Source organism: Brassica rapa, chromosome A03, assembly GCF_000309985.2.
Source record: "Brassica rapa cultivar Chiifu-401-42 chromosome A03, CAAS_Brap_v3.01, whole genome shotgun sequence".
Lineage (NCBI taxonomy): Eukaryota > Viridiplantae > Streptophyta > Magnoliopsida > Brassicales > Brassicaceae > Brassica > Brassica rapa.
In genome coordinates, this window is record NC_024797.2 from 27,007,441 (window position 1) to 27,032,650 (window position 25,210).

The 25,210-nt window shown below is 37.3% G+C and overlaps 5 protein-coding genes and 1 long non-coding RNA gene across 11 annotated transcripts; 3 read left to right on the forward strand and 3 right to left on the reverse strand.

Moving 5' to 3' along the window:
• Positions 1-422: 422 nt before the first annotated feature.
• LOC103861531 (ATP-dependent DNA helicase SRS2-like protein At4g25120) lies at positions 423-8,060 on the forward strand. The gene is made up of 29 exons (XM_009139250.3): positions 423-664; positions 786-1,572; positions 1,653-1,694; positions 1,812-1,975; positions 2,343-2,556; positions 2,670-2,726; positions 2,810-2,915; positions 3,001-3,134; positions 3,214-3,288; positions 3,416-3,541; positions 3,617-3,748; positions 3,846-3,929; positions 4,096-4,209; positions 4,337-4,437; positions 4,780-4,846; positions 4,968-5,018; positions 5,360-5,437; positions 5,532-5,738; positions 5,852-5,890; positions 6,029-6,100; positions 6,203-6,289; positions 6,361-6,411; positions 6,498-6,703; positions 6,796-6,889; positions 6,997-7,047; positions 7,222-7,284; positions 7,383-7,442; positions 7,522-7,584; positions 7,687-8,060. Exons 1-29 carry the CDS (start codon positions 531-533, stop codon positions 7,774-7,776), a joined length of 3,549 nt encoding a protein of 1,182 aa, XP_009137498.1. The 5' UTR covers positions 423-530; the 3' UTR covers positions 7,777-8,060.
• Positions 8,035-9,391, reverse strand: LOC103861530 (peptide methionine sulfoxide reductase A4, chloroplastic). The gene is made up of 2 exons (XM_009139249.3): positions 8,749-9,391; positions 8,035-8,510 (listed from the first exon to the last, which is right to left on the reverse strand). The coding sequence occupies exons 1-2, from the start codon at positions 9,259-9,261 to the stop codon at positions 8,259-8,261; spliced, it is 765 nt and encodes a 254-aa protein (XP_009137497.1). The 5' UTR covers positions 9,262-9,391; the 3' UTR covers positions 8,035-8,258.
• Positions 9,392-11,220: 1,829 nt separating this feature from the next.
• On the forward strand, positions 11,221-13,273 carry LOC103861532 (oleosin 18.5 kDa-like). The gene is made up of 2 exons (XM_009139251.3): positions 11,221-11,640; positions 12,779-13,273. Exons 1-2 carry the CDS (start codon positions 11,273-11,275, stop codon positions 12,963-12,965), a joined length of 555 nt encoding a protein of 184 aa, XP_009137499.1. The 5' UTR covers positions 11,221-11,272; the 3' UTR covers positions 12,966-13,273.
• Positions 13,096-17,701, reverse strand: LOC103861533 (U-box domain-containing protein 35-like). Its single transcript, XM_033287418.1, has 8 exons — positions 17,512-17,701; positions 17,293-17,414; positions 16,956-17,077; positions 16,716-16,876; positions 16,265-16,623; positions 16,091-16,192; positions 15,593-16,030; positions 13,096-14,993 (listed from the first exon to the last, which is right to left on the reverse strand). The coding sequence occupies exons 1-8, from the start codon at positions 17,699-17,701 to the stop codon at positions 14,178-14,180; spliced, it is 2,310 nt and encodes a 769-aa protein (XP_033143309.1). The 3' UTR covers positions 13,096-14,177.
• A 1,230-nt stretch (positions 17,702-18,931) lies between these two features.
• On the forward strand, positions 18,932-20,615 carry LOC103861534. Of its 4 annotated transcripts, none has more exons than XR_631566.3 (3): positions 18,932-19,659; positions 19,727-19,851; positions 20,005-20,615. It is a non-coding gene; the product is annotated as an uncharacterized LOC103861534 (long non-coding RNA). The 4 variants fall into 4 exon arrangements; XR_631567.3 differs by having other exon boundaries at positions 18,933-19,337; XR_004456160.1 differs by having other exon boundaries at positions 18,935-19,851; positions 20,005-20,149; positions 20,221-20,615.
• A 244-nt stretch (positions 20,616-20,859) lies between these two features.
• On the reverse strand, positions 20,860-25,177 carry LOC103861535 (QWRF motif-containing protein 7-like). Of its 3 annotated transcripts, XR_004456156.1 has the most exons (6): positions 23,502-25,177; positions 23,169-23,405; positions 22,957-23,046; positions 22,753-22,863; positions 22,312-22,622; positions 20,860-22,200 (listed from the first exon to the last, which is right to left on the reverse strand). XR_004456156.1 is itself a non-coding variant. In XM_033287093.1 (5 exons), exons 1-5 carry the CDS (start codon positions 24,186-24,188, stop codon positions 22,551-22,553), a joined length of 1,194 nt encoding a protein of 397 aa, XP_033142984.1. In that variant the 5' UTR covers positions 24,189-25,177; the 3' UTR covers positions 20,860-22,550. The 3 variants fall into 3 exon arrangements, 2 of the variants coding, with proteins under 2 accessions (XP_033142984.1, XP_033142983.1); XM_033287093.1 differs by having other exon boundaries at positions 20,860-22,622; positions 22,753-22,860; XM_033287092.1 differs by having other exon boundaries at positions 20,860-22,622.
• Positions 25,178-25,210: the final 33 nt, after the last annotated feature.

Below are 25,210 nucleotides of genomic sequence, written 5' to 3' on the forward strand. Positions count from 1 at the left end.
TTGTAAACAACTGGATCTGTCTGGTGCATGAATAGACCTTAGAGCACCGAGAGTGTTTAAGAAGCTGCTTAGGGGTGGGTTTCACCATAATATACTAAGAAACGTTGCCAAGAACTCCAAGACTTGCACTGTTTCGCAGGTTCCATTAACACGTGGCGGTCTACGATTGATTCGTTTTTAAATTTTTTTTTTAATAAGTCAAAAAAATAAACATCCTAGATAGGTCTATGGGTAAAAGATGCTCTTGGAGGATTAGTCGGTCAGAGATTCCCTAAAAGATGCTCGTGACCTAACCGGACGGTTTATTACTATAGTTTCCATCCTATCTAAAATTATCTAAATTAAAATGAGAAGGTAAAAATATGGGAAAAGCCCAAATAATATATCTACTAAAGGGCCCATTACAGGTGAGGCCCAATAGAGATATCTATTGACCGGAAAAGGTAGTCCCCGGCGGAACACGGCGTCTCGTTCTCTCTACCTCCCTAGGGTTCGAAATTTTCCCTCTCTTTCTCTTGGGGAAAAGGAAAATGGAGAATCATCCGCCGAACAGAGGAATGTGGAATCAAGAGCAAAGTCATACGACTCGGATCTCTCAGTGCTTCAGGATCGCGAAAAGGCCATCTGAGAATGCAGCTAACTCCCCCACTCCTTTTCCTAAAAGGTTCGATTTTTTCTTCTCTTTTCAACTGATTCGAGTTATTTCATTCCTTTGTCAAATCAGTGGAATTGGGTTCATCGGATTTTGTCTAAAATGTGATAAATTTATCTACTTGGCGTTGCAGAAGCAAGGAATCGATGGGTACTGAATCCATTTCTCACCGTTCTAGCTTCAAAAGGACCCCTCTTATGGAGTTATCAGCGAATACACCTCCTCACAAACGCTTTAAACCAGGGTTCGAGTCATCTCGTGTTGGTATGTGCATCCCTGCTCCTGATTTTAGTCTGGATAAGGAGGTTTCTGCGGATGACAGAGTTTCATCAGACCCATTTGTTACTCCTCTGAAAGACGAGTCAGTAAGAGTTTCACTAAGCTATGGTGGTGGTTGCTCTACTTCTTCGCTTCTTGATGATGAGATTGATGATTCCATTTTGGAAGAGATTGACGCTATCTGTGAGCAGTCAGTGAGAAAAGCAGCGTGTCAAACTCCAAACACCAGCATGACTGAGACTCCTTCCAGAGATTATCAGAGCAGTTCTTCACTTCTTGATGATGACATTGATGATTCCGTTTTAGAGGAGATTGACGCTATCTGTGAAGAGTCAGCGAGGAAAATAGCATGTCAAACTCCAAGTACCACCAGCATGACTCAGACACCGTCTAAAGATAATAAGAGCAGTGACCTCGAGGGTGGATTGGATTCTAGGGGTGTTAAAATGTTTAAGCCAGACTCCAATGTCAAGTTAGAGTTCAATAAAGAGACTAGTGTTGCTGCTGATCCTGCATTGATCACTAGCATGCCTGAGGAGTGTTCAAAATATATGCAGTCTTTGAATGATAGACAGCGTGATGCTGCCTGTAGTGATATTTCCACTCCTTTAATGGTTATTGCTGGTCCTGGAAGTGGAAAGGTCAGTATCTAATTACTCTACTTTTCCTATGAGGGAAGACTTTTTTTTGTCAGTGCTAATTATTCCTTTTTTCATGCTAGACGTCCACCATGGTTGGCCGTGTCTTAGTGTTGCTCAATGAGGTACGATCAGTTATCGCCTGTTAATGATTTGAAACATCTTCCGTACTTGAGATCTTATTTATGAAATTAGATTTGAAACTGTCTTTACACGTTTTGTGTTCTTTTTAACTTAAATAGGGTTTACAGCCATCAAATATCCTTGCAATGACTTTCACTACAGCGGCAACTGCTGAGATGAGAGAGCGCATAGGAAAATCTGCTGGAAAGAAAGCAGCCAAAGAAATAACAATCAGCACATTCCATTCATTTTCCTTGCAGCTTTGCCGGATGCATGCAGACAAGTGAGAATATGAGTTTTAAATTGCTTGGTAAATTTGTTAGATCTTCCTTTGGTGGTTAATCTTGAGTCAAAATGTAGGTAGAGGTCGTGAAACGTTTTATTTTCTTCTAACACTGAAAATTTCAACTTCGTATGTCATTAACTTGGTGACTTAACTTATAACGCCAGGAAACGGAAGTAATATTAGAAAACAAGTTTAGGTGATAAATCTCTACTTGTTAGTATAATTATCTGCTTTGCAGGTTTGGTGATTTCACTAATTCTGTATTACTGTTCGTTTGTAGTTGTTAGTTACATGACACTCATTGACACATTTAAGGTTATAGATTCATGGATTCATGTACCTTATACCTTTCCTACCGTCACAGGTTACAACGTACATCTGAATTTTCAGTGTATGGACATGGGCAACAAAGAAGAGCAATTATTGAAGCAGTGCGTTTATATGAGGAGGGGAAGAACGGAAGCAGTACATCCGCTGCATGTGAATCTGCGGAAGGTCATAGTGGAGCCGGTGCTGGAGCAGTGTGTCCGGAATATGCCAAGGATAGATCAAAGAAATGGCAAAAATATGTGACCCAGGTTTACAATCCTGAACTAAATAATCTACTTTATTGTCTGTTAGCGCGTGTATGCTGTCTTTCACATTTAGTTTCTCTTAACATTAGTTATTTTCAACTTTTTCTGCATTTTAGGCAAAGGCTTCCGGTAGAACTCCGGAGGAGTGCCGTAAGATGGGCAATGAGATAGGAGTAAGTCAGCTAGATTTTTCTTTCAAGCATCTATACTATGAATTAGACCATACGATATGAATAGTCTACCTGTGCTGATACAGGCAAAAATTCTTGGAAACTACAGTGATATCCTTAAAGCTTGTGATGCTCTGGACTATCATGATTTGATTAGTTGTTCGGTCACCCTGCTCTCCGACTTTCCTGAAGGTAAAGCCACATAAATAAAATTTTCTGGCTTTAAGATGTATGACCCTCGATATTTCCTTGTGCTTACGTGTATTTGCAATGAAAGTATTTAAGGAATGCCAAGATACCTGGAAAGCCATCATAGTTGATGAATTCCAGGACACTAGCACAATGCAGTACAAGCTTCTACGAATGTTAGGATCTCATAATCACATAACTATTGTTGGTGATGATGATCAGGTACCTTATTTGCAAACATAACTGACTGCTCTTTGTTTGGTTATTTAAAATTGGAAGCATGACGGTTCTTTTCTCGCAGTCCATCTTCGGTTTTAACGGGGCGGACAGTTCAGGATTCGATTCATTTCGCCGAGATTTCCCAAATTACAAAGAGGTTTGGCTTCTCCATCTGAATTAATTCTTAAAGACTATACCACATATGATGCACAAGCTTTAAAACAAAAGGCTTACGTCACTGAATTGCGGTATACAGAAAATTCATCTTACTGCTTTTGATTCAGGTCCGGCTGATAAAAAACTATCGCTCCTCTCGCCATATTGTGGAAGCTGCATCTTCTATTATAAAAAACAATACGAAGCGGTGCAAATCAAAAAGCATTTCGTCAGAAAACTCTCAGGGATCTAAGGCAAGTTGAACTTATCTCTATGGGTAATTGTGTTAATCGCTACGGCTAAATTTTTGATGTTTCAACCTAGTATAGATTACTGTCAAGGAATGCCATAACGAGGAAGCACAGTGTGCATTTGTTATTGACAAAATAATTGAAATCACGAATGATGCCTCAGCACCTTGTTGCTCCCATGGAGATATTGCCATCTTGTATAGGAGGCAGGTCAGTCCTTTTCTTTTCCTCAGTGACATGTTGTCATAATGTAAAAAGCTCTTTAACATATTTATGTGTTGGTAAGTGACGATGTGCTGATATTCAGGTGTCAGGTAAAGTCTTCCAAAATGCATTCCGGCAGAGGAAAATACCATTCAACGTTCATGGTGTCGCTTTCTACAGGAAAAAGGTAGATTGCCTCATAAGTAGCTCATCTTTTTAATTGTTGCATGATCTCCATGTATCTCAATGCTTGACATTGACAGCTCCTCCGCATGACTACCTTACCTTTGCATATTTCAGACAATAAGCTCCATCTAATATAGAGAATAAATATAATTTTTTTTCGACGTTAGGTTGTCCGGGTCATTTTGGCTATGCTGAGAACAACATTTTCCGAATGTGATGATACTTCGTATCGGCGAGTGTTTAAGGCATTACTTCCATTTGAGAAAGAGGAAAAGAAAAGGGTTTGTACCTCATTTACTCTTGTTTTGCTTTATTTGTATGATTATCTGTGATATACCTTTTCTTCCTCAGCTTTGGTTATCAGGATATAGGCTGTTAGTAAAATAATTTAATTACTACCGTTTGCAGGTTATAGATCATATTGACAAAATCTCCACTAGTAGGAAATGCAGCTTCATTATAGCCGCAAATGATATTTTCAGTGCCAAAATTTCTGGTACCTTCAAGAGGTATTGCTTGATGAATACATTAAAAAAGCTATTGAATACATTTTTTATTTTGAATGTAAAATACCAATTACTTCTAGGTTTACGTACTAGGACATATATACAAGTTTTCTCATATAAATGTGCATGCTTCTGTTTTTCATGATGCATACTAGTTTGATGGATATAGGCTGTTTTATCACCCAGTTTTAGGTGACACTGTGTGTATATTTGTTTATATATATATATTTTAATGTGTATATCCAGATTCTAAGAATGAGATGCTGTAAATTATATCCCCTCAGAGTCCTGTTACCTTGATTCATGTGTCCTGTAAAACTTATTATGTTCGTTTGATTAACCCAGGAACCAGCTTACCCAGGGACGTAAAGTGTTTCAAACTCTTGACATGGTAGCAAAGCTGGTTGATAGGGTAAATATTTGTTCCCGGTCCTTTAAATATAATGAACGCATCAATCATTACTCATTAGTTGAAGTGATCATGCATATTTCAACTTAGCACTATTTATACCTTACATCTTAATTATTTGCAGGAACAATCACTTTCAGCTGTAGTAACATGTGTGGCAAATATGATACCGCAGGTAAATTAGTTTTCTGTCTTGAGTGATGGCATGCTTATAGCTATTACCCTGGACCGTCATCTCTAGAGTTATAAAAACATGCAAGACATATAAATTCTCTTGATATGCGACGTTGGGATTGAGATAAATATGGACTCATGCTTGACTATCCAATTTCCTTCTGAAAGATATTAGATATCATAAAAATTATATGCTTAAGGTAAGACTCACTTGAAAATAGTTTATGAACATGCGACTTTGCTTTGAAGATTTTACCGTCTTTCCTTACAAACTTTCTGTATAATGTCATTCTGTTTCTTTTCTTGATCACGCTTACCTGCTCATGTTGTTTCAACTTCCAGAAATACCTTCTCGAGCAACGAGCAGTTGTGGATAACGATGGAGGGAAACTGCTTAATGAAGACAACGATCTTAGATCTGTTAGTGGCTTTTGCTCTTCAAAATTTTAAAACACTTTTTTTTTCCGTATGCATGTTTTAAAAATGTTTTGGGGTATGATTTCCTGTTTTGTAGGTACTCCAGTACTTAATGGATGATGTAGCTGAGTTTCTTTCCACTCATTGCACCACAACTGGAGAAGAAGTGGATGCAATAAAAAAAAAGAAAGGCTGCAATCAACTTAATTCATTTATCAACTACATCTCTGAGCGTGAAACTGAAAATTTTCGTTTAAGAAGACATGACAATCAAAATTCTGTCACATTAACCACCATTCATCAGGTTTTTGTCATCCACTCGAGCAGTTTACAGTTTAGAATCCGTTAGTTATAGAATTAGTTACTTCAGGTAGTAATGGAAATATTGGCTTATGTCTCTTGTTTGTCGTTATGCAGTCTAAAGGTTTGGAATGGGACGTAGTTTTCATAATCAAGGTATATAACATCTCTCTTTTTTTTTTGACCGAGCTGTTGACAGATATGGACGTAGCATGATATCAAATACAAATCTTTTTAGAATCAATGAAACAAAAAATTCCTTGGCCCAGTTTGAATCCTAGTTTTACTGAACAGGCTAATGATAACGAGATTCCCCTATTGCATGAGTCTAACGGTACTGCATCGGAGGGTGGAGCATCACTTGAGGTATCACTGCCTTTTCCTGAAGTTCTCATAACGATCTACCCACTTTCCACCTCTGAGAACTCTAAAAATCTTGAATTCGCGCATTGTTTGTTTAAATTGTAGGAAGAGCGTCGCCTTCTGTATGTTGCTATGACTCGTGCTCGAAAGAAATTATTTTTCTTGTACGTGACTGTGGATTCGAACTGGCAGGTTAGTAGCTACACATGATTTGAGAAATTTTCCTCTCGAACTTCGTTTCTGACTAATGATCTTCCATCTAGGTGCTCCAACCCTCACGGTTTCTTAAAGAGATACCGAGCCATCTTCTACAGGTTCAGATCAGAACTCAGTTTGTTAGCAAATTTATGCATGAAAATGTGAAAGCGCTAGTAAGAGTTTTTTTACTTCTTTTTTGTAGGGAGATCTGAGCATAAATGACTGCAGACAAGTTCATCAAAACCTTCCAAATAAGACTGAGCAGAGTGTGTCCGATTTTGGAACAGAATTAAAGCATGAAGATAATAAACCAACTGATAAAAATATGATGAACATTCCAGTAGATGATGCTACCGAGGAGTCATTAGAAGCCGCGTGTGCACTCAATGGGAACAATTTCCTTAAGAGGTTACCTGCTTTAATACCATCATAACTATATTATTTGGCAGTTTTTCTTCTGGTTCATCATTCAAAGGTGTGGAACCTTTTTTCCTCAACAGGTTTGATGTGGAGGCTAGATCAGTTGTCTCCCACTTATTTCACAACTGGGCTAAGAAACAAGCATTCCAGGACCCGAAGAGGCTGATTGACAAAGTCAGTATTCCATACTCAATTTGTCTGCAACAGTTCTCTACCATTTGACGTAAGCGCCAAGCAATGTTCTTAGCTTACATTTCATGTCAATATTTTTGTACGTGCAGGTAAGGTTTGTGATTGGTGAACGTTTGGCCATCAAGAAGGAGAAACACAAGGTTGTATATCTCTCTCATTTCGTTTGGTCTCATCTAGATATCTTTTCATAAACAAACCAATACAGTCGTTTTCTTGTGAGCTTAGTTATGAAACTTACTGCTTAAAGCCTACTAAGCCATATAGAGTGTGGAATATGCTTTGGTGACTAACGAGATGCTGCACTATATTGTTAGGATGTCTTGCGAGCACTTAAATCATCATTGACTTCCGATGAAGCGTTTCAATACGCAGAACATGTAAGCATGTTATCCAGACAAGACTGTCACACTATTATTTGATGATACAATTAACTGAGGTTGTGGTGCCCTGTTCTTGTGTATTTTGGGGATGTCAGGTACTTAGGTGGGAACAACTTCCTGCAGACACACGGGCTCATATAATGCGAGAGAAACAGGTAGTTTGTCTTTGTTTGGAGAAAGCAAGAAACTAGAAATCAACTCACTCCTTACACTTGGGAAAATTTGGTTTTTCAGGAGCATTTCCAGAAACTCAGAATTGAAAATTCAATGGGCACATCGGAAGCAACGAGTAAACAGGTAAAGAAGAAGTGCTATACATCCAACGCACTGCACAAAACTTTAGTATAGCTTGCACTTTGGCCAACCTACAATTGTTGTTAATGCTTTTGGGATTTGCAGATCGCATTTCTACATAGTCTAGGATGCACAGTAGTCCCAACATCACGTCTCCATGCCTCCCGTTTGATCGAGCAGTACAAATCTCTGTGAGATTCTTGGTGCATAGCTTCAACACGTGCATATTATAAAATTATGGTGACTGGAAATGATCTCGATTTCCTGATGGGAGGAAGGTATATAGTGATTTTCATTCTCCCATTGGTTGGAAGTCAGAAACAAACAGTTACTGATGTAACTCTAGCTAATATCTTTGAGTATGTTGTATGCATCTCTTCTAAATGCCACATTTGAACGTGTTTGTGAGAGAGGACTCCTTTTTTTGGATAAGATGTGAATGTTACTCGAAAATCGTAGAAGATTTTATTTATATACTAGATCTGGACACCATTACATTTTGATGAAGAGAAAATGCTTAGATACACCACTTTGGTTGTAACTAATACAGTATCACACATTTATAGCAGTATGTGATGTATAATCACAATTGATAGTATCATAGTACAATATTTACCAAGACAAGACACGAAATAACTCTTTTTTTTCTTATGTGCTTGAACGACTGACTAGTCTCTTTAACCATAACATCGGATTGGATCGGTGCAACCTTTCTCAGGTGATTGTCTGCGACCCATGCTACCGCCTTTAGCCAGGTATTGCTGATGGTATTCCTCTGCTCTGTAGAATTTCTTGGCGGGAAGTATCTCAGTCACAACCTTCTTGTTCAAGATCTTCTCCTGCTTCTCCAAAGATTCACGAGCTAACTTCTCTTGCTCGTCTGTGTAGTAGTATATGCCTGATCGATACTGCGTCCCCACATCATTCCCCTACTCGATCAAGAAAAAAAAAACAACTCAGCACGCAAAAGTCAGTATGATGTACAAAGAAAATGTTCTGTTTCAACATATTGGCAATGTCACTTCCACATAAACCCAACATGCAAAAAGAACATGTTCTGTTTCAGCTAACAACATGATGTAATGTAATGCATGCAATAAAATCAAGCTTTTTTTAGTCAAAAAATAAAAAAAAGTCTCGATCTTTATTCAAGACAAAGCTAATGACCTGACGATTCAAGGTGGTGGGATCATGGCGGTTCCAGAAAACATCAAGCAAGTGCTCAAAGCTGCACTCTTTAGGATCGTACTGAACTCTAACAACCTCGTTATGTCCCGTCATGCCCGTACATACGTCCTCGTATATCGGATCGTGCACAAACCCATGGCTATACCCAACCTCTGTTCTCGTCACGCCAGGGACTCTCTGGTAAGCCAACTCCAGTCCCCAAAAGCAACCCGCGCCGAACTGCGCGAACTGCTGACCTGGCGAAGGAACATCATCGTCGGGTCCTTCGGCTATTGCGGCGGAAGACGGGTCTTGTTGGGAACGAGACCCGTATCCGAGCCTGTTGAAGAGGTTGTTCATAGGGGGTTTGTAGATGGAGATGGAACGAGTGGTTTTGGGGAAAGGGCAAACGGGTTTGAATAGAGGTAGTGCTGCGGCTTTAGAGAGAGAATGTAGATGTTTAGAGAGAGAAGCGGCGGAGATAACCGGTGAAGAGGCGACGAGAGCTGGCATTATCGAAGGGAAGGGAGAGTGGAGTGACGTGGATATATGGGAACTTCAGAGTTGTACGGCTTGAATGTTTCTATCCAAGTTTGTACTAGACTGTTCCTTCACTTTCTAGAATTCCACTCATAATATTTCATATATTCAAATTTAAGATGTAAGGAAATATAAAAGATTAAATAAAATATATATAAAAAACTATTATTAGTTCAGAAAATATTTATATTTTTAACATGTTGCTGGTAGGCTATGTTACATGAAATATGTGGTAGCTGAAAGCCTAGCAGCGAATTCTTTTTTTTTAAATTAGAAAATGGACACGTATTAAAAGCTTATATCCAAATATATATATATATATATAAATAATATGAATGTTTTTATAAAACTTATAACTAAAAATATATGATTCAAAATAAAAATTACTTATTCATCTTTAATAATTTTATTCCATTTAGTTAAACTAGTGAATAGTCACAACTTTTAGACTATTTTTAGAAGGACACAACCTTACAACATATAACTTTTAGAAAAGACACAACCCTCTACACATATTTTTCAAAAGACACAACCTTTCAACATAATTGAAGTTCACAACCTTAGGAATTAATTGGAAAAGACACATCCTTACTACATAGAACTTTTAGAAAAGACACAACCCTTTATACTACTTTTTCAAAAGACACAACCTTTAAACATAAGTGGATTCACAACCTTAGAAATTAATTGGAAAAAACACAACCTTCCAACATAGAACTTTTAGAAAAGACACAACCCTTTACACTTCTTTTTCAAAAGACACAACCTTTCAACATAAGTGGACTCACAACCTTTAGAATTAATTGGGATTGCTATTATTAGTAGATACATATTTTAATTATAAAAATACTAACATGTTAAGCTTATAAAAAATATTATCAAATTAATTATTTTTAATAATTAAAATTTTATGTCACAGTATATCTGAATATATATGGAAAATCTCTTATAAAAATTATTATGCACAAAGATGATTTATTGTATAGGTTTTGATACTATTAATTTTGAATTTTATATAGACTAAAAACATAATTTTTTTATCTATTTATGATACTGAGTTTTAAAAATAGAAACATAATTTCTAAACAGAAGTATAAGATTTCAACGTATTTTTAAATGTGTATTTTTGGTAGTATTTTGGAATCGAGATTTCAAAAACTTTCAAAACTTCAAATTCTAATTCCGGTTCTGAATGGGGAAGTGCATGTTAGATTTGTCTTTATTATGGGCTTCCAACTCAAAACCAATTGGCAATTATTGGATTGGTCCTAACCCTTTATATATTACTTAATGTCTCATTGATTTTCCAATATGTGATACATATCCCTTAATACTCCTCCTCGAGATGATGGCTCTTATCGGCCAGAAATCTCGGAAACTTTGTAAGACAGTTATACTCGGTCGAGCGAGTCAATTACGACCTATATACCCGGTCGGGTAGGATTAATATTAATTAGGGGTTTAACTTATTAAGATCTGGGCTCTGATACCATGTTAGATTTGGGTTTATTATGGGCTTCCAACTCAAAACCAATTGGCAATTAGTGGATTGGCCCTAACCCTTTATATATTACTTAATGTCCCATTGATTTTCCAATGTGAGATACATATCCCCCTTAATAGTGCACGTCCCACAAAGCTTCTGTGCTACCTAGGTAGGCCGTTTAGAAGGACTTCATAGAAGGCCCGAACACAAATTAAACGAGCCCAATGATCAGTTCTGAGTTTAACATTCGGTTCAATGACGACGCCAAATTCATAGGATTCGAGACAACAAACCAACGTGTCTACAAGTAAACCTCTCTCGTTTACACATCAATGGCTGCATGGTGTCGCCATTAACACGTGGTGTACGATGCATGATGAAACCATCGACGCGTTACTCTCTTCCCTTCCCTTCCCTTCTTCATATATCTAATCAATTCAACACTCTATCTATTATACACATATTCAACGTCTTCTTTTCCTAATCAACAAGAGCAAAATGACGGATACAGCTAGAACCCATCACGATATCACCACTCGGGACCCGTATCCTATGATGGGCCGAGACCGAGACCAGTATGCGATAATTGGCCGGGACCAATACCAAGGGTACGGCCAAGATTACTCCAAGTCTAGGCAGATTGCTAAAGCTGCCACTGCAGTCACCGCTGGTGGATCTCTCCTTGTTCTCTCCAGTCTCACCCTTGTGGGAACGGTCATTGCATTGATTGTTGCCACTCCACTGCTTGTTATCTTTAGCCCAATCCTTGTCCCTGCTCTTATCACCGTCGCACTGCTCATCACCGGTTTTCTCTCCTCTGGTGGGTTTGGTATTGCAGCTATAACTGTCTTCTCTTGGATCTACAAGTAAGTAGTCATTTATTATGTTTTTACATCTGTAGTATGTGTGTTTATTTGCATGACCGATACAAAAATGTGTTTTCCCAATGGCTAATGTATTAATGAAATGATAACATCTTAACCATAATGCCTTGAGAGGTAAGACAATACAAATAAACATTTAGTATATATATAAAACGTTGTATCCTTATGTGTGCAGTGCAGTATACATTTGGATCAAAAACTTTGTGTGGGATATAAGATATTACATCAAATACCCGTCTTACAAAATCATTTTTGGCCACCGCTTTACTTGACTAGCTTGTTATGATATTATATGATTAACTAGCTTGTCAGTGCCGTCCCAATATATTTTGTGGTCTAAAGCATAATTATAAATAGTGGCTTATGATATTTAATGATATTTTTATCAACATACTATATATAATATAACAATATTTTATTTTTAAGAGAAACATATTTTTGTTTAGTCCTGCATAAAAAATTTAGATGAATAGTAGACTATTAATTGATATTGTACTTATATTTTTTAGAGTTTTTAACAAATAATAAATCACATTTAGTAGTTTCTTGAACCATTATTATTTTTTGTTAAAAGGTTTTAGAGAAAAATATTTTTGAACCATTATATTCTAACATTAGTTTCTTTCTCACATACACTTTCAATCACATTACATTTTTCTGTACTTTCTATAATTTCATATGCAATGATGGAGATTAGAAAACCCCCAATGATAACAAATGGTTATAAATAGCAAAGATAATAGAAACAAAAGAAATAACAAATCAGTTGTCCAAAACAAAAGATAAATACAATGTGAACATAAAATAAAAACAGAGACATTTAAAAGTATAAGAAAAATCACAATACAGAAAAGAAAATACTTAAACTAAAAAGTCAAAACCAATATTTTTAACCATTCAACTATATTTATATTTTGAAAATGTGGCCTCAAAAATTATAATTTTGTTTTGTGGCCTGAAGCTCTTGCTTCATCAGCCTTATGGAAGGCACGGGCCTGTAGCTTGTTATGATATTATATGATTATTTAAATGTAAAAATCTGTCCGTTGTATGATGCATATGCATATGCGTGTTTGTGTTTTTTCTTTTCTTTTTATGTGTGTGTTTGTGTTTATAACAGGTATGCAACGGGAGAGCACCCAAAGGGGTCAGATAAGTTGGACAGTGCAAGGATGAAGCTGGGAAGCAAGGCTCAGGATATGAAGGACAGAGCTCACTACTATGGACAACAGCATACAGGTGGGGAACACGTCAACACCGACTACCGCAACACCGACCGTGACCGCACCCGTGGAAACACTACTTAAAGCACGCCATGACTATATCATTATAGTCCAGCAACTCTGATGTGGGAGTCCAGTTTATGAGAAATAAGGTGTTTAGAATTTGTTCAGGGTGGATAATAAAAGGGGGAAGCCTATCTCACATTCCCATTAGTTTTTTTTTCCTTTGTCATAAATAATGTGCAAGTGTGTTGTGCTCTTGTCACATGGTACCATGTTTTTTTGTGTTCTCACCTTATGTTGTACGTTCATTTTTTTGTACGTTCTTTCCCTTGTTTGTATCATTTTATGTAGTAACGTCTATATAGAAAATGTCTTGTTTCGTGAGACTATACGTTCGATCTTGCTTTTTTTTCTCTCTCTCTATTTGGATAGAGGACTTTAATCTGCACTGCATGTTCATCTTTTGTTATGTTCACTAGTGAGTCTTTTCATGCCATTCAACGAACAACTCTATGACTTGAAGTAGAGGTAGCTATGTGCTTTGTATCTTTATATAGTTCTGCTGGAATGAACTCTTTAACATGGATAGTACTGATGCAGTCATTGATACATATATATAGCAAAGCAATTACACGGCAGCCAAACTTGAAAAACAGTAGGTCACCTTGCCTCGGATTTCTTCCACTTCAAGGGATACAATACATTGCATTCGCGCGGGAAGAGTATACTTTTCCCTCAAGTCTTTTTGTTTTTGTATCAAAGAGAAAAAGGTACGGTTTCTTTTTGTGTAATCAAGAAAGAGACGATAGACAATGATCGAGCTACGTATAGTAATGGCCATAGATAAATATAATTAACAAAAATATATAAGGCCAGCGGTTTCTGTTTTTAATGTAAGATCCGTGCCACATCGTTTTCAGACAATATGGAAACGTATCAGTACAGTTTCCTTACATCCGACACATCAAGATATGGATATGCAGAAGGAAATGTCTGAGAACATTAAAAAAAACGCTACACAGTTATTGCTTTTACTTCAGTCTACACCTCCACTCCATGATGGCTGTATAAAGAGTATAGTTGGGCAAAAGGTCCTTGTTATTTAAGGGTGAATCAGTCATCGGCGACGTGTTGTGCCCCTCAAACCACTTTTCTATCGCATGACGGTCATATGTGTATCCATCAGCTGCAACGCAAGGCTCATTCATCACGTCCTGCATTGTATAGAACAAGCTCTCACATGTTCATCACAAGTTCACAACCACTTCCAGCTTAGGCAATAAAAAAACACTACTAGTTACTTGACTTGCAAGTAACCAATAACAAAGAACAAAGATTATGTAGGGTTACCTTAAGTAAGGGGCAAAGGAAATGAGTTGGAGGCTGTGTTGGGACCTCGGAGATTGAATGTCTTGCCTTCTCAGCTACTCTTTTCATGCTCTCGAGCGCCGGAAGAACCTGATCTCTTAAATCAGGCCTATCTTTCGCTCGTAGCTCTGTGCAACACAAAGCCAATGCTGTCAACTCACGGGTCTCTTCAACTGGCCAGTTACCCGCTTTTCGATCTAAGATCTTGAGAAACCCATCGTTAGTATCCATCGCACTCTCAACAAAATGTGTCAAAGCCATAGGCGGCTTTGCTGTGAGAAGCTGAAGGAGTATTATTCCAAACGAATAAACATCTGACTTAGATGATATCATTCCTGTACGTTGATACTCAGGATCCATATAACTTATCGTCCCTACAGGGCTTGTTTGTTTGTATATAGTGTACTTAGTTGATAAATGGTCGACTTGAACCATCGTTGAGAGTCCAACGTCCCCAACTTTGCTGACAAAGTTGTGATCAAGTAAGATGTTTGCGGGTTTTAGATCGCGGTGAATGATGGGTTTAGGCTTTGATTTGTGGAGGAAGACAAGAGCCGATGCGACTTCCCAAGCGATCCTAACCCGCTCAAACCAGGGGAGTGGTGGAGTGTTGTTGACCTGGAATAGCCTGTCCTCCAAGTTACCGTTTTCCATGTACTCATAAACTAAAGCTCCTTGCTCTGGGCATGCTCCTAGAAGGAGAACCAAGTGCGGGTGCCGAATCTTACTCAAGATTTCGAGCTGCAAAGCATAGAGACCAGAGAGATACATGTAGGTACTTAGAAAAGAGAAGACTTCTATGTTAAAACCAGACATCTTCCCTTAAGTATGGGCACCAATAGGCATGTGTATATAAACCAAGAAACAAAAACTGAACAAGAAAAACTTAACTTGAAACCGAACCAGTGTTCAGAAATATCCAAATAGAGTTTATACACCTAAATATAGAAATTATATTTAGTTTTAAAATTACCAAATATTTTTAATCCAAATATTTTGAAATTACTCGAATTATCCGAAAGAATCGAATTATCTCAATAATTTTTAATCCAAAATGCTTAAATTTATCAGAATTATCCAATATTTCATTCCAAATATCCAAATTATTGGAAATTATCCAAAAACCCAAAACCGAATTGAATCCAAAATTTTGTCACATATTAGTTGATTCCAAACTTGTTATTCTGAATGAAACCGAGAACCAAAATAATCAAACCGGAATTAAATCAAATTTCATAAATAACTGAATGACTCTTATAGTTTTAAAACCTAAAAACCGAATTCATAGGCCTAGGCACCAAGACAGAACCGGTACTTAAGCCTAGTTCCATAATCCATACCTCTTGTTGGAATTCTTTGGACAGACGACTTTCAGGGGAATGCAGAACTTTGACAGCTGCGGTTGTATGATGCATGTTACACTTGTAAACAGCTCCACAAGCTCCCATTCCGATCTTCATCTCGTCTGAGAAAGATGAAGTAGCCGCCACAATTTCCTCCCAAGTGAAGTGTTGATATTGCAGCTGGGGAGTCCCAAGTGTGCCTTCAAGCTTCTCTTTCTCTTGAGCATCACGAGTGGCTTTCCTCTCAGCTTCTCTTCTCTGTGCAATTTCTTTCTCCACTTTTTCTCTCATGCTCTCTACATCTCGCTTCGCCTTTTCAAAGTTCTGCTTCTCCTTTTCTGCTAACTCTTGAGCTTCGTACTCCTTTAGCTTTATCTCTTCAAGCTTTCTGGCTTCTTCTAACCGGCGTTGGTTAAGCTCACCAAGCTGAAACAAAATTTAAAAATGAGCACAAGTTAATAGGTTTCATCAAATGAAAAGCTATGTGAGCCTTACCGTTCGAGAAGCATCAAAGATTTCGGTTTGAGCAACGGTATACATTTCTTGAATGTGTCTAAGCTCAGCTTTCAACTTATCAACCTCAAAGCTTAGGTTTACCTGAAAAAAAAACATGTTATTATTATTCCATTTCACAAGGCGGTGATCAAAATTAGAACTCCATTTTAATACCTGGTTACTTGTATAAGATTGTTCACTTATATTATCACACATGCTGGAAGCTTGTTGAGAAGAACGAGAGTGAGTGGCGTTCCCATATTCAAGGTTGCTAGAAGAAGAACTCATTGGCTTTTTTCTTTCCTCATTATCTCTCAACCCTGGAGTCGAAGGTGATTTAGTATCCATGCTGCTTTTATTGGTACGTGAAACATCCATAGACATGCACATGGTTACTTCCGAGCCAACAGAATTCGTTTCCATTTGAGCTGAAGCTTGTCTTGCAGCAGTCGTTAAATGTTGCAATCTCCTTACCGGAAGGGATATAGAACTAGAGGAAGAGTCACGTGCACTTGAAGTTCCATCTGTTGATTCTAGAAGAGAAATGAGGGTAGAACAATTAGACCTACACACCATTTTTTGGTAGAGCATTATCACACAAGTACATTGATGGTGAGTCAATGACCTGAGATGGGACGGGAAGAACTGCTAGAGGTATCATCTCTTATACTTGCATTTGCGTCTAAGTATCCTGGCCGGACGCTTGACAATTTTCCTTTTGAAACAACATAGACTGTACAAAAGTTTGGCATCAATGCTGATATTGCTGAGCACAGATCAACTCTCCTGGAATTTTCAAAGCAGATTCATTAGTAGAAAAAATAATAGGTTCAAAGATAGCAGCTCACTGATCTGTCGTGTTTACCTTGAGAAAAATCTTCGGGATGAGCTTCCAATGACAAGTCTTTCTGTTGAATTCCGAATAACTTCTTCAGCTATAGCGGCTGCCACATTATTTGACTCGATCACAAGAACTTCTACTGCAACCTTTAGTTTAAGGTAATTCATGAAAAATTTAGGTTTTGATCTTTAGTATACAAAGCAAAACATAAGATATCTTGTAACGGTATCAGAATTTAAGTTCAGGCTTATCATTAGCTTCCAACTTAGAACTAATTGGCGCTAAATAGATTGGTCTTCATTCATTAATTCTCTAACTACCAATGTGGACTTCATTCATTAACATATACCAAAGACAATACCTTTCTCTTCTCGAACATTTTCTTGAAAGGTGTAAGCACTAGTTCAGACTGGCACAGTATTTCCTGTCTGTACGCAGTTACGACATCCTCTCGTACCTCGGAAATAGGGATTGTATTTCCCACTTAAGAAATTGACATCAGTCACAATAAAGTCTACACAAGAAGTCTGAATTAAGTGCAAGAAAGAAACACAAGTAGGAGTCTAAGTTGGAGCTTTACTAGGTGTAGGTACACAAGTAATCCTTGGATGGATATGAAGTAGCTTGAAGCCAACATTTCCTTCTGGACCAAATTTTTCGAGCGCCCATGTAACCACATATTTGCTTTTCCTGCTCCCACTAAGAGCCACGAAGACCGTAGGAAACGAAGAAGGAGGAGGAGGAAGAAGAGGAAGGGCGAGATATTCCATTGAGCTACTCAATGTTTATCTTGTTGTTGCTTTTTACCCTGCACACTCTAAGCATTTCAGAAATTGCGACACACAATGACGTAAAAAAAGTATACTGTTCATAAAACACGAACAAATAGACAAGATCTTGGGTTTAATAGTCAAATTGTCTCAGCGTCTAAATTGGAACGGATCAGAAAGCAACACCAAACAACCATAGAAGCTAAATATCTCAAACTTTCCAAGAAAAATGTAAACTCTTAGAACATTGCAACTGCAGAGACTATGAAACATAAAGCAAGTCAGTCTTAACCCAAATACTGAACCTACCTGGTGAATAAAGGATATGAGACTTTACTCAAAACCCAAGAGAGAAATCGATAGAAGAGAAAAGTTATGCTTGTTAATGAGGCACTGAACAAGAAAAGAGCAGCTGAAGAAGGAGAATAAGAAGAACCAAGTTCGTGCTGGCAATCTCGGATACAATCAATGGCTTCTTATAATCACAGAATCTTTCTTATGTCAAAAACAATGGATGGAAATAATAAGTCAAATGCCATGGATCACTCCTGGTATATACTCTTTTGTTCTCGCCAGAAATTTTCTTATCATAGTGACAGAGGGGAGAGTGTAGGTTAAAAGAATGGTTTCACAAAAAAAAAGTTAAAAGAATGAAGTTTATGTAGCATTATTTTAATCATGTTTTCTCTCTTAATTGCTATTTATTTTATATTAACTAATAAAATTAGTTCCTCATCTCCATTATAAAACATTAAATTATTGTTATTTTATTTGTTTGCTCATAGTTGCACCCATGAACCTGTACCTTCCTCACGTCTTTTTTTGCCTCCCTTTTATGCATAAATTTATGTAGAAAGATAAGAAACTATGTTTGGTGTTGCACTTTATGTGCTGCGGTCACAGTGGTACCATAATAAATAAATAAAAAAAATTATATATAAGTATGTTATCATTTGCCAACGTTTTTCTAAATGTCAAGTTTATATTAATTGGTCGTTTGTTTATTGCAACAAATGTTTGTAATCTTCACATATGTGTGATGAAACAACTGTCTTTATCGAAGTTATTATTTCCATTAGATGATGATCAACAAAGTCCATCTTCTTGGTTTGGACTTTGGAGACGAGCAAATCTACTCGTGCAACAAAACAAAATTTAAAGAGTAAGAGGCTACCGAATGGTTTAAAAAAAAAAAGTTACCGAATACAATAAGAGCAACTGCAACGGTGATTTTAGATGAGTCCTTACCATTAATCCTTAGCATTATTTCAATATAATATTATTATTTTGGTTTAATTAGCTAGGGATCAATCCTTCAAGAAGGATTGGAAGGACTCAATCCTTAACACACGTGTCTCTCTCTATCTCTCCTCCCACGCTCTCTCTCTCGATCTCTCCTTGCTCCATCATCTCCCACCATGATCCTATCTCTCTCTCTCTCTCTTTACTTCATTTCTCTCACTCGGACACTGCAAATTGCCAGTCGAGATTTGTCACCGCCTGTTTTATAATTCCTCTTCTCCCTTTTCGTTTTTTCCCCGTATCAATGGATCCTACAATTCCTCTTCAATCATATTTGTGAGTTTGTTTTGGTGTTACTGCAATCATGACGTGGGTTGTGTAGCTACTTAAATTGGTGCTGGAAGAGTTCTCTTTCCCTTTCTCTGCACTAGATACTGCATTGAAGTTAGGATTTTTAGCTATGCTATTGGGGATATCGTGTTTTGTGTGTGTTGAATTGGCAGGAGGGTACTCTGACTTTGGTTGAAATTTTCATACGTAGTCTTGCTTTGTTTTCTCTTCATAAAGTTTTGTCCTTTCTATGGTGAACGTGAAGCTCTTTTTCTGTTTTATCTGGATTCTGTTATCAGTCAAAAATCTCATGAAATGAAATTGCATAAATCTTATTAGGTGTTTGAAAAAGCTTGAATCTTTTATGTGTTGTTCCTTGAAGTTAGGTTGTTAAAGAAATTAGAATTTTTGCTAAGGTTTTTTTTTTTTAAATGACTTGTTTGTGTCTGGCAGGGGAAGTGAAATGGCTCTTATCAATTTGGAAGCTCATGTGTTGCTGCTCAGTGGGGGATTCGTCGTCCTCATGTTGCAGTCAAAGCTTCTTTTTATCCAACCAGATTGGAATCTCACCATGACAAGTAAGAGTCTTTAACTTTACCATGCCTTAATTTGTTGAGATTGCTTCTTCCCATTGCATATAATTGCTGTAAAGTGTTTAGTCTTACTGCTTTGTAAAGTTTCATGTATCTGAGAGGCTAATGAAGTTGTCTTTATTTTGATATAACCTTCAGCAGTTGCATCAGCCAAATAAATTGTTTGGGAGCTTCACAGTCGAGTATGTTTTCACATGGCTCCTTGCCCTTCTTGTCACTTGTAATGGGACAGTCCCGTAATTCACATTCTCGTAGAGGAGCTCGCTTCACCGTTAGGCCTTAGGTTGAGTAAACAAAATATACTTTTGAGTTTATGTCGTGGATCCCAATAACGTCGGAACGTTACGGATGCAGTGGAAGTGAATGGAGGGATTATTGTGTCGGTGGTGAAGGAGGAAGATTGGTTTAAGAAGCAGAGGAGCCGAGTGAAAGTGATTGACTATGGCGAATCTGTCATCATGCCTGGTCTTGTTGATGTGTAAGTTTGATCTTAAACCACATCACCAAGGACTCGGTTCTGTGTAGTTTATGCTTCCTTCTGGAACAATGGCTGCTGCTGCTGGTAATCAAGTCATGTTTCAATTACTTTGAGTTTCGGTACTTAAACATTGGCTCTTTCTTTGAAAGTTAGTTTCCTAGTAAAGTTGGCTCTTTCCTTGACCAATGAAACATAAACTCTTTCTTTTTTTTTGAACTTCATGAATACAAAACGCTAAGGACTCTAATTCAAGTAACACCATTGGACTTGATTCTTTTGATTAAGTCCTTAACTATTCAAAAAAAAAAAACCAAAATTTTTTAATGTTTTAATAATGCTAAGGACTCTAATTAGAGTAACACCATTGCATATGCTCTAAGCCCCTTCCTAGGAGACATATTAATTACGGAAGCTTATATAGTATGCACCTTCTCCATTATACAAGAGAGAGTTTTTCTTGCCGACCTTTCCTAACAAAACTAATAATATATATATCGACATTCTTTTTTTTTGAATTTTTTTTTTTTTTTTTTTTTTTTTTTTTTTTTTGATTAACCTGGGGGTATCCCAGGCCCATGGAGAGGCCCAGACTAATCCCCAAGGGGAGGTGCAGCCCACGGATAGACCCTCTCTCCGGGTATTCAAATGGGCCCTAAAGTATGGGCCCATATTCGTGTTGGGTGACCAGGATAATTGTGACTTAGTTTCGCGCAGCAGGTGGATCGAACCTGAAACATGTTGGTGTCTCAGCCCCGTCTCCTTACCACTCGACCACAATCACCCGGTCATATATCGACATTCTTTTTCTTTTATTTTTGAGCAAATCGACATTCGTTACTATTTGTTTTCAATAAATAAAAGTCTTGGTTAGTTTTATAATGGATATATAATGCATAGTGCTAGGTCCACGGTGTAATAGAATCAAACCAAGCTTATTCTTTTTTTCTTTTTTTTGTAACACAACCAAGCTTATTCATGCTCAAAGAGCTTGATAAAAAGGATAGAAAACAGCAATAGCTCATAGAAATTTACTTAGAACTTAGAAGCAATTATAAAAGAGAAAGAAGATGCTTGTGATTTGTCAACAAAAATTAAAAATTCGATTAACCTCATAATGAGGATTAGAACAAAAAATTATCTTAGTGGCAACCAATGTTACAAGACTAAGTCACATAACAAGGAAACCACATTTCTTTGGATTTCTAAATATTGCATTGTGATTCTCCTACCCCCATTACATTGGGTTCTAATACACGGCATGCTGTTTTAACCTTTAACCAAGTCTTTGGTTCTCAATACTTCTCATAAATATTTCTTTTTTATTCAATACTAACACAATAAATCAATAGTAAATCTTCTTAGTAAAAGTTAATATAGTATGTTGTCTGTTGTATATTAACTGGTCGTTTCTTTACACGACATACCAACTTTTTTGTTTCTTGTTTTGCACGATGATCTTTTGCTACATTTTTTTGGATGTAAATGTTAAATTTTATACCGAATTTTCTTTGTGACAGAAGTTACATAGAACACAAGTAGCGGAATGAAAAATTATAAATCTAAAACAACACCAGAGAAAAAGAAGAAGCAAACCCAACTGAAACATCGGTCACTACCATATTTAACAAAAGGTTCATTAGCTTGGACAGAGTCTAAACTTGACACGAAGCATTGCCGCATGGGAAGAAAGCCTTTGATAACCTATGAGACAGCCTTGGTAGAATTTGGCTTGCCCGCAGCGCTGCTCCAAATTATTGGTTTTTATCCACACGCAGCTTTGCCATCCTAGTCGCTGCAGCTCGAGCCTCGAGCAACCACCGGTAGCGGAGAGCATGAGCTCCTAGAGCTTCAATCATCTGACAGCCCCAACAAATCTTTTGTTACTTTGTCTTTAGTTACATCTTTCTTTGTAATATAAAATGATAGCTTCAACAAACAAGACCGGCTATTTCTAGAAGAACCCTCACTTATCTGTTTGCATGTCTGAGGCAGAGTTTTAAAGACACAATTTCCACTCTGAAACCTACATACACATGCCCTTCTTCTCCAACGACCAAACATCTTCTAGATCTTTAGATCAAACATCGTCTAGATCTTTATAAAAAGTGGTATTTCTATTAAATTACCTCATTTTATAGACTAGAGTCACCAGTTTGCACAATGTATAATGTAATTAACATTTTGAGTCACTAGAGAAACGCTATTATCAATGTTGCAAAGATTTTCTCTCTTCTTCAATCTTCTGGAGAACATGGACCTTTAAGCTACTTTCCTTCGCCTGTTGAAACCAAAAATTCACCACTTAAGCTTTTAGAGCTTTCAAAACCAAACAACTTCTGACCGATGACTATTCCAGTCACTCAAGTAATGGATTAAACCGGGCTGGTCAACCATAATATATGATTTACCGCAAAGACAGGAATAAGGAAAAGGCTCTTCTCCAACTCTTCAAAATATGACAGTTCTTGTTTGAACATGCTAAGCAATTCTGTCATCTCATATAGGATTATTTCAACCTGCTGATATTTAATCACATAAAAATTGTTAAACTAATTCCTTATTCAATATAAAAAATTAATAGAAAAATATCTCAATAAATAAATTGGAATTACTCGTGGGAGAAACTTGATGACAATGTCTTCTATCTCATCCATGACTTCTATAGCTGTGACCATTTCTTCATGTATGGCCACCACATCTACCTGTAACTTCCACACTATTATTTCTGTTTTCTTAACAAAACTTACATGTTTTGACCGTTATTATTTACACAAAATGGTTATCTTATACAATTGTTTTACTCAAAGAAAGAAAATTATCTTACCGTTGCACCATGTAGGAGGGGTAAACGAACAGACAAAGCATGCAGTTTTCGAGTTAGCTTGCTCAACGCTTCGAAGTTTTTTGCATCCAGCTTGGACCACTCATTAAGTAAAGGCATTTGAAGGCTCAGAACTTGACGTAGTTTGATTTCCTGACGTAGCCTTTGAACTTCAATTAAATTTTCAACGACGTAGTTCCTCATTTTGTTTATCCTAAGCCAAACCCAAAACAATTGATCCTGAAATAATTCATACAAAACAATCTAATTTATCAATTCTATGCATATTATACATTTTGATACATTTACAAATGAAATTAACAATTTAAATTGTACCTCAACATTGACCTTAAGGTTAGCCATAGTAGCTTCTGTTCTTGCATTAATAAACCTTAACTGAATTAATCTATTGTGGAGAAGCCTAAACCGGTGATACTCCTCCTCTTGAACCGGCGATACTTTCTTCTGAGCCTTAAAGTATTTCAAAACTCCTGCCACGGCTCCACGGCCACTGGTTCTCATCTTGGCCGCGCTTACCGGTGACTCAGGCGGCGTGTGGCACATTGAAGTCGCCGGAGATGAACTGGACGAAGAAGTTTTCATCGTCGAAACTCTCCCTGGGGACAGTGCCCACGCCGATGGTGAGTTAGCTCCCGGTTTTACACCTTTCCCTGAAGCGTTATTACGAGGACTACCACGCTCACGTTGCTCCAAGTAGCGAGCAAACGCCTCTCTGGTTCTACCGTTGTTCACCTCGTGAGTTCTTGACTCGCTGTTTCTCGCCGGGATCATCTCTCTTGATTCCGGGTTGGGTCTGGAAGATCTTGTTGTGGATTGTGATCTGCTTATCATCACACGTTTGCTTGTATTGGAAGGAGAGGAGGAAGTAGAGGATGAACCAGAAGACGAGACTGACGCATTTAAAGACACCGGAAGAGAGATCGACGAGGTTGTACTCCTGCTCCGGTAAACATTCGGCGACGGAGGCCGAACTCTGCGACTAGTGGTGGTGGTGGTTGCCATTTTCTTTGGTAAAGTTCTTTGGTATTTTTTTCAGTTGATTGATCATGCAAGACTTGTATTAAAGTCGGACTATATGCATTGGATTGTACAACTTTATGTTATATAACATATTATTAGGGTTTGTAGTAACGCTTGGGGGTTCGTAGGACGGTAGGAGTTGACAGCACGTTAGAGGCAGGTAAGAACACTTCTGCATATAAGTGGGTCTACATACTCAAATATATTATAAACTCGAGTGTTATTTGTTATTTTTGGAGAAAAAACTATAATATATGTATACGAAGGTCAGCTTAGCTAGAGGCACGTCTTCATCTGATTATTTTTCTCTGTCTTATTTGTTTTGCAGTCAAATTATACAAAGGGGGGACGTTGAAATTTATCAAGATTATCTTTTGTAATATATTCTATTGTTGTATTTTGAGCAATTAAACAACATGGTGGTTAAATAAAATAAACATAAACGTCAAACTGAAAATGCCCCCAAGGTATCTAGTCTAAAATGAATATATCAAACCTTTAGTAGCGTCAGACTCTTTGCAAGAAAAAAATTAAAAATAACTTCAAACTCTTAACCTCCATGAATACTAATCTGCCGGCACCAATATCCAAATAATTTTTGCTTTTATTTTAAAATTGTAATACGAACAAATTCTCTTTCTCAATAGAACCCCCCACGTCCGGTGGTTGGTAGCTGCCTGCTGCTCGCCACTGTCCCGCCAACGCTCGTTGTTATTAATGTAATGTGGATATATATCATTAGAGATTTTTAAAATAATCGTAAAATTCATCATTAGTTATTCAGAACTATGATTGTGTAAAGATGACACACTCCAAGTCAGGTGAAGTCAGTCACGGCCACTGAAGAATTAAAATTTCAGCAAAGCCAAAGACACGAAACGATATATGGGTCGAAAACGTTGGTTGCTAACACGTGGCTAATCTGGACCTATTTTGGTGATGGCCATGATATCTTGTATAATTCCTTTAAAAAATATATATATATTTTTGTAAGGTTAAAAAAA

Bases quoted from the DNA above. Each gene is read 5' to 3' on its own strand.
- LOC103861531 (XM_009139250.3), top strand. From the start codon at position 531: ATGGAGAATCATCCGCCGAACAGAGGAATGTGGAATCAAGAGCAAAGT. The intron at 1,573-1,652 runs GTCAGTATCTAA...TTTTCATGCTAG, and splicing joins CTGGTCCTGGAAGTGGAAAG to ACGTCCACCATGGTTGGCCG. The intron at 7,443-7,521 runs GTAGTTTGTCTT...TTGGTTTTTCAG, and splicing joins ATATAATGCGAGAGAAACAG to GAGCATTTCCAGAAACTCAG.
- LOC103861530 (XM_009139249.3), bottom strand. From the start codon at position 9,261: ATGCCAGCTCTCGTCGCCTCTTCACCGGTTATCTCCGCCGCTTCTCTC. The intron at 8,511-8,748 runs GTCATTAGCTTT...TTGATCGAGTAG, and splicing joins CCACCACCTTGAATCGTCAG to GGGAATGATGTGGGGACGCA.
- LOC103861532 (XM_009139251.3), top strand. From the start codon at position 11,273: ATGACGGATACAGCTAGAACCCATCACGATATCACCACTCGGGACCCG. The intron at 11,641-12,778 runs GTAAGTAGTCAT...TGTTTATAACAG, and splicing joins GTCTTCTCTTGGATCTACAA to GTATGCAACGGGAGAGCACC.
- LOC103861533 (XM_033287418.1), bottom strand. From the start codon at position 17,701: ATGGAATATCTCGCCCTTCCTCTTCTTCCTCCTCCTCCTTCTTCGTTT. The intron at 16,624-16,715 runs GTCATTGACTCA...TTTCTCTTCTAG, and splicing joins TTCTTCCCGTCCCATCTCAG to AATCAACAGATGGAACTTCA. The intron at 14,994-15,592 runs GTATGGATTATG...TATGCTTTGCAG, and splicing joins CCAAAGAATTCCAACAAGAG to CTCGAAATCTTGAGTAAGAT.
- LOC103861535 (XM_033287092.1), bottom strand. From the start codon at position 24,188: ATGGCAACCACCACCACCACTAGTCGCAGAGTTCGGCCTCCGTCGCCG. The intron at 23,406-23,501 runs GTACAATTTAAA...GAATTATTTCAG, and splicing joins ACCTTAAGGTCAATGTTGAG to GATCAATTGTTTTGGGTTTG. The intron at 22,623-22,752 runs GTAAATCATATA...TGGTTTCAACAG, and splicing joins TCCTTATTCCTGTCTTTGCG to GCGAAGGAAAGTAGCTTAAA.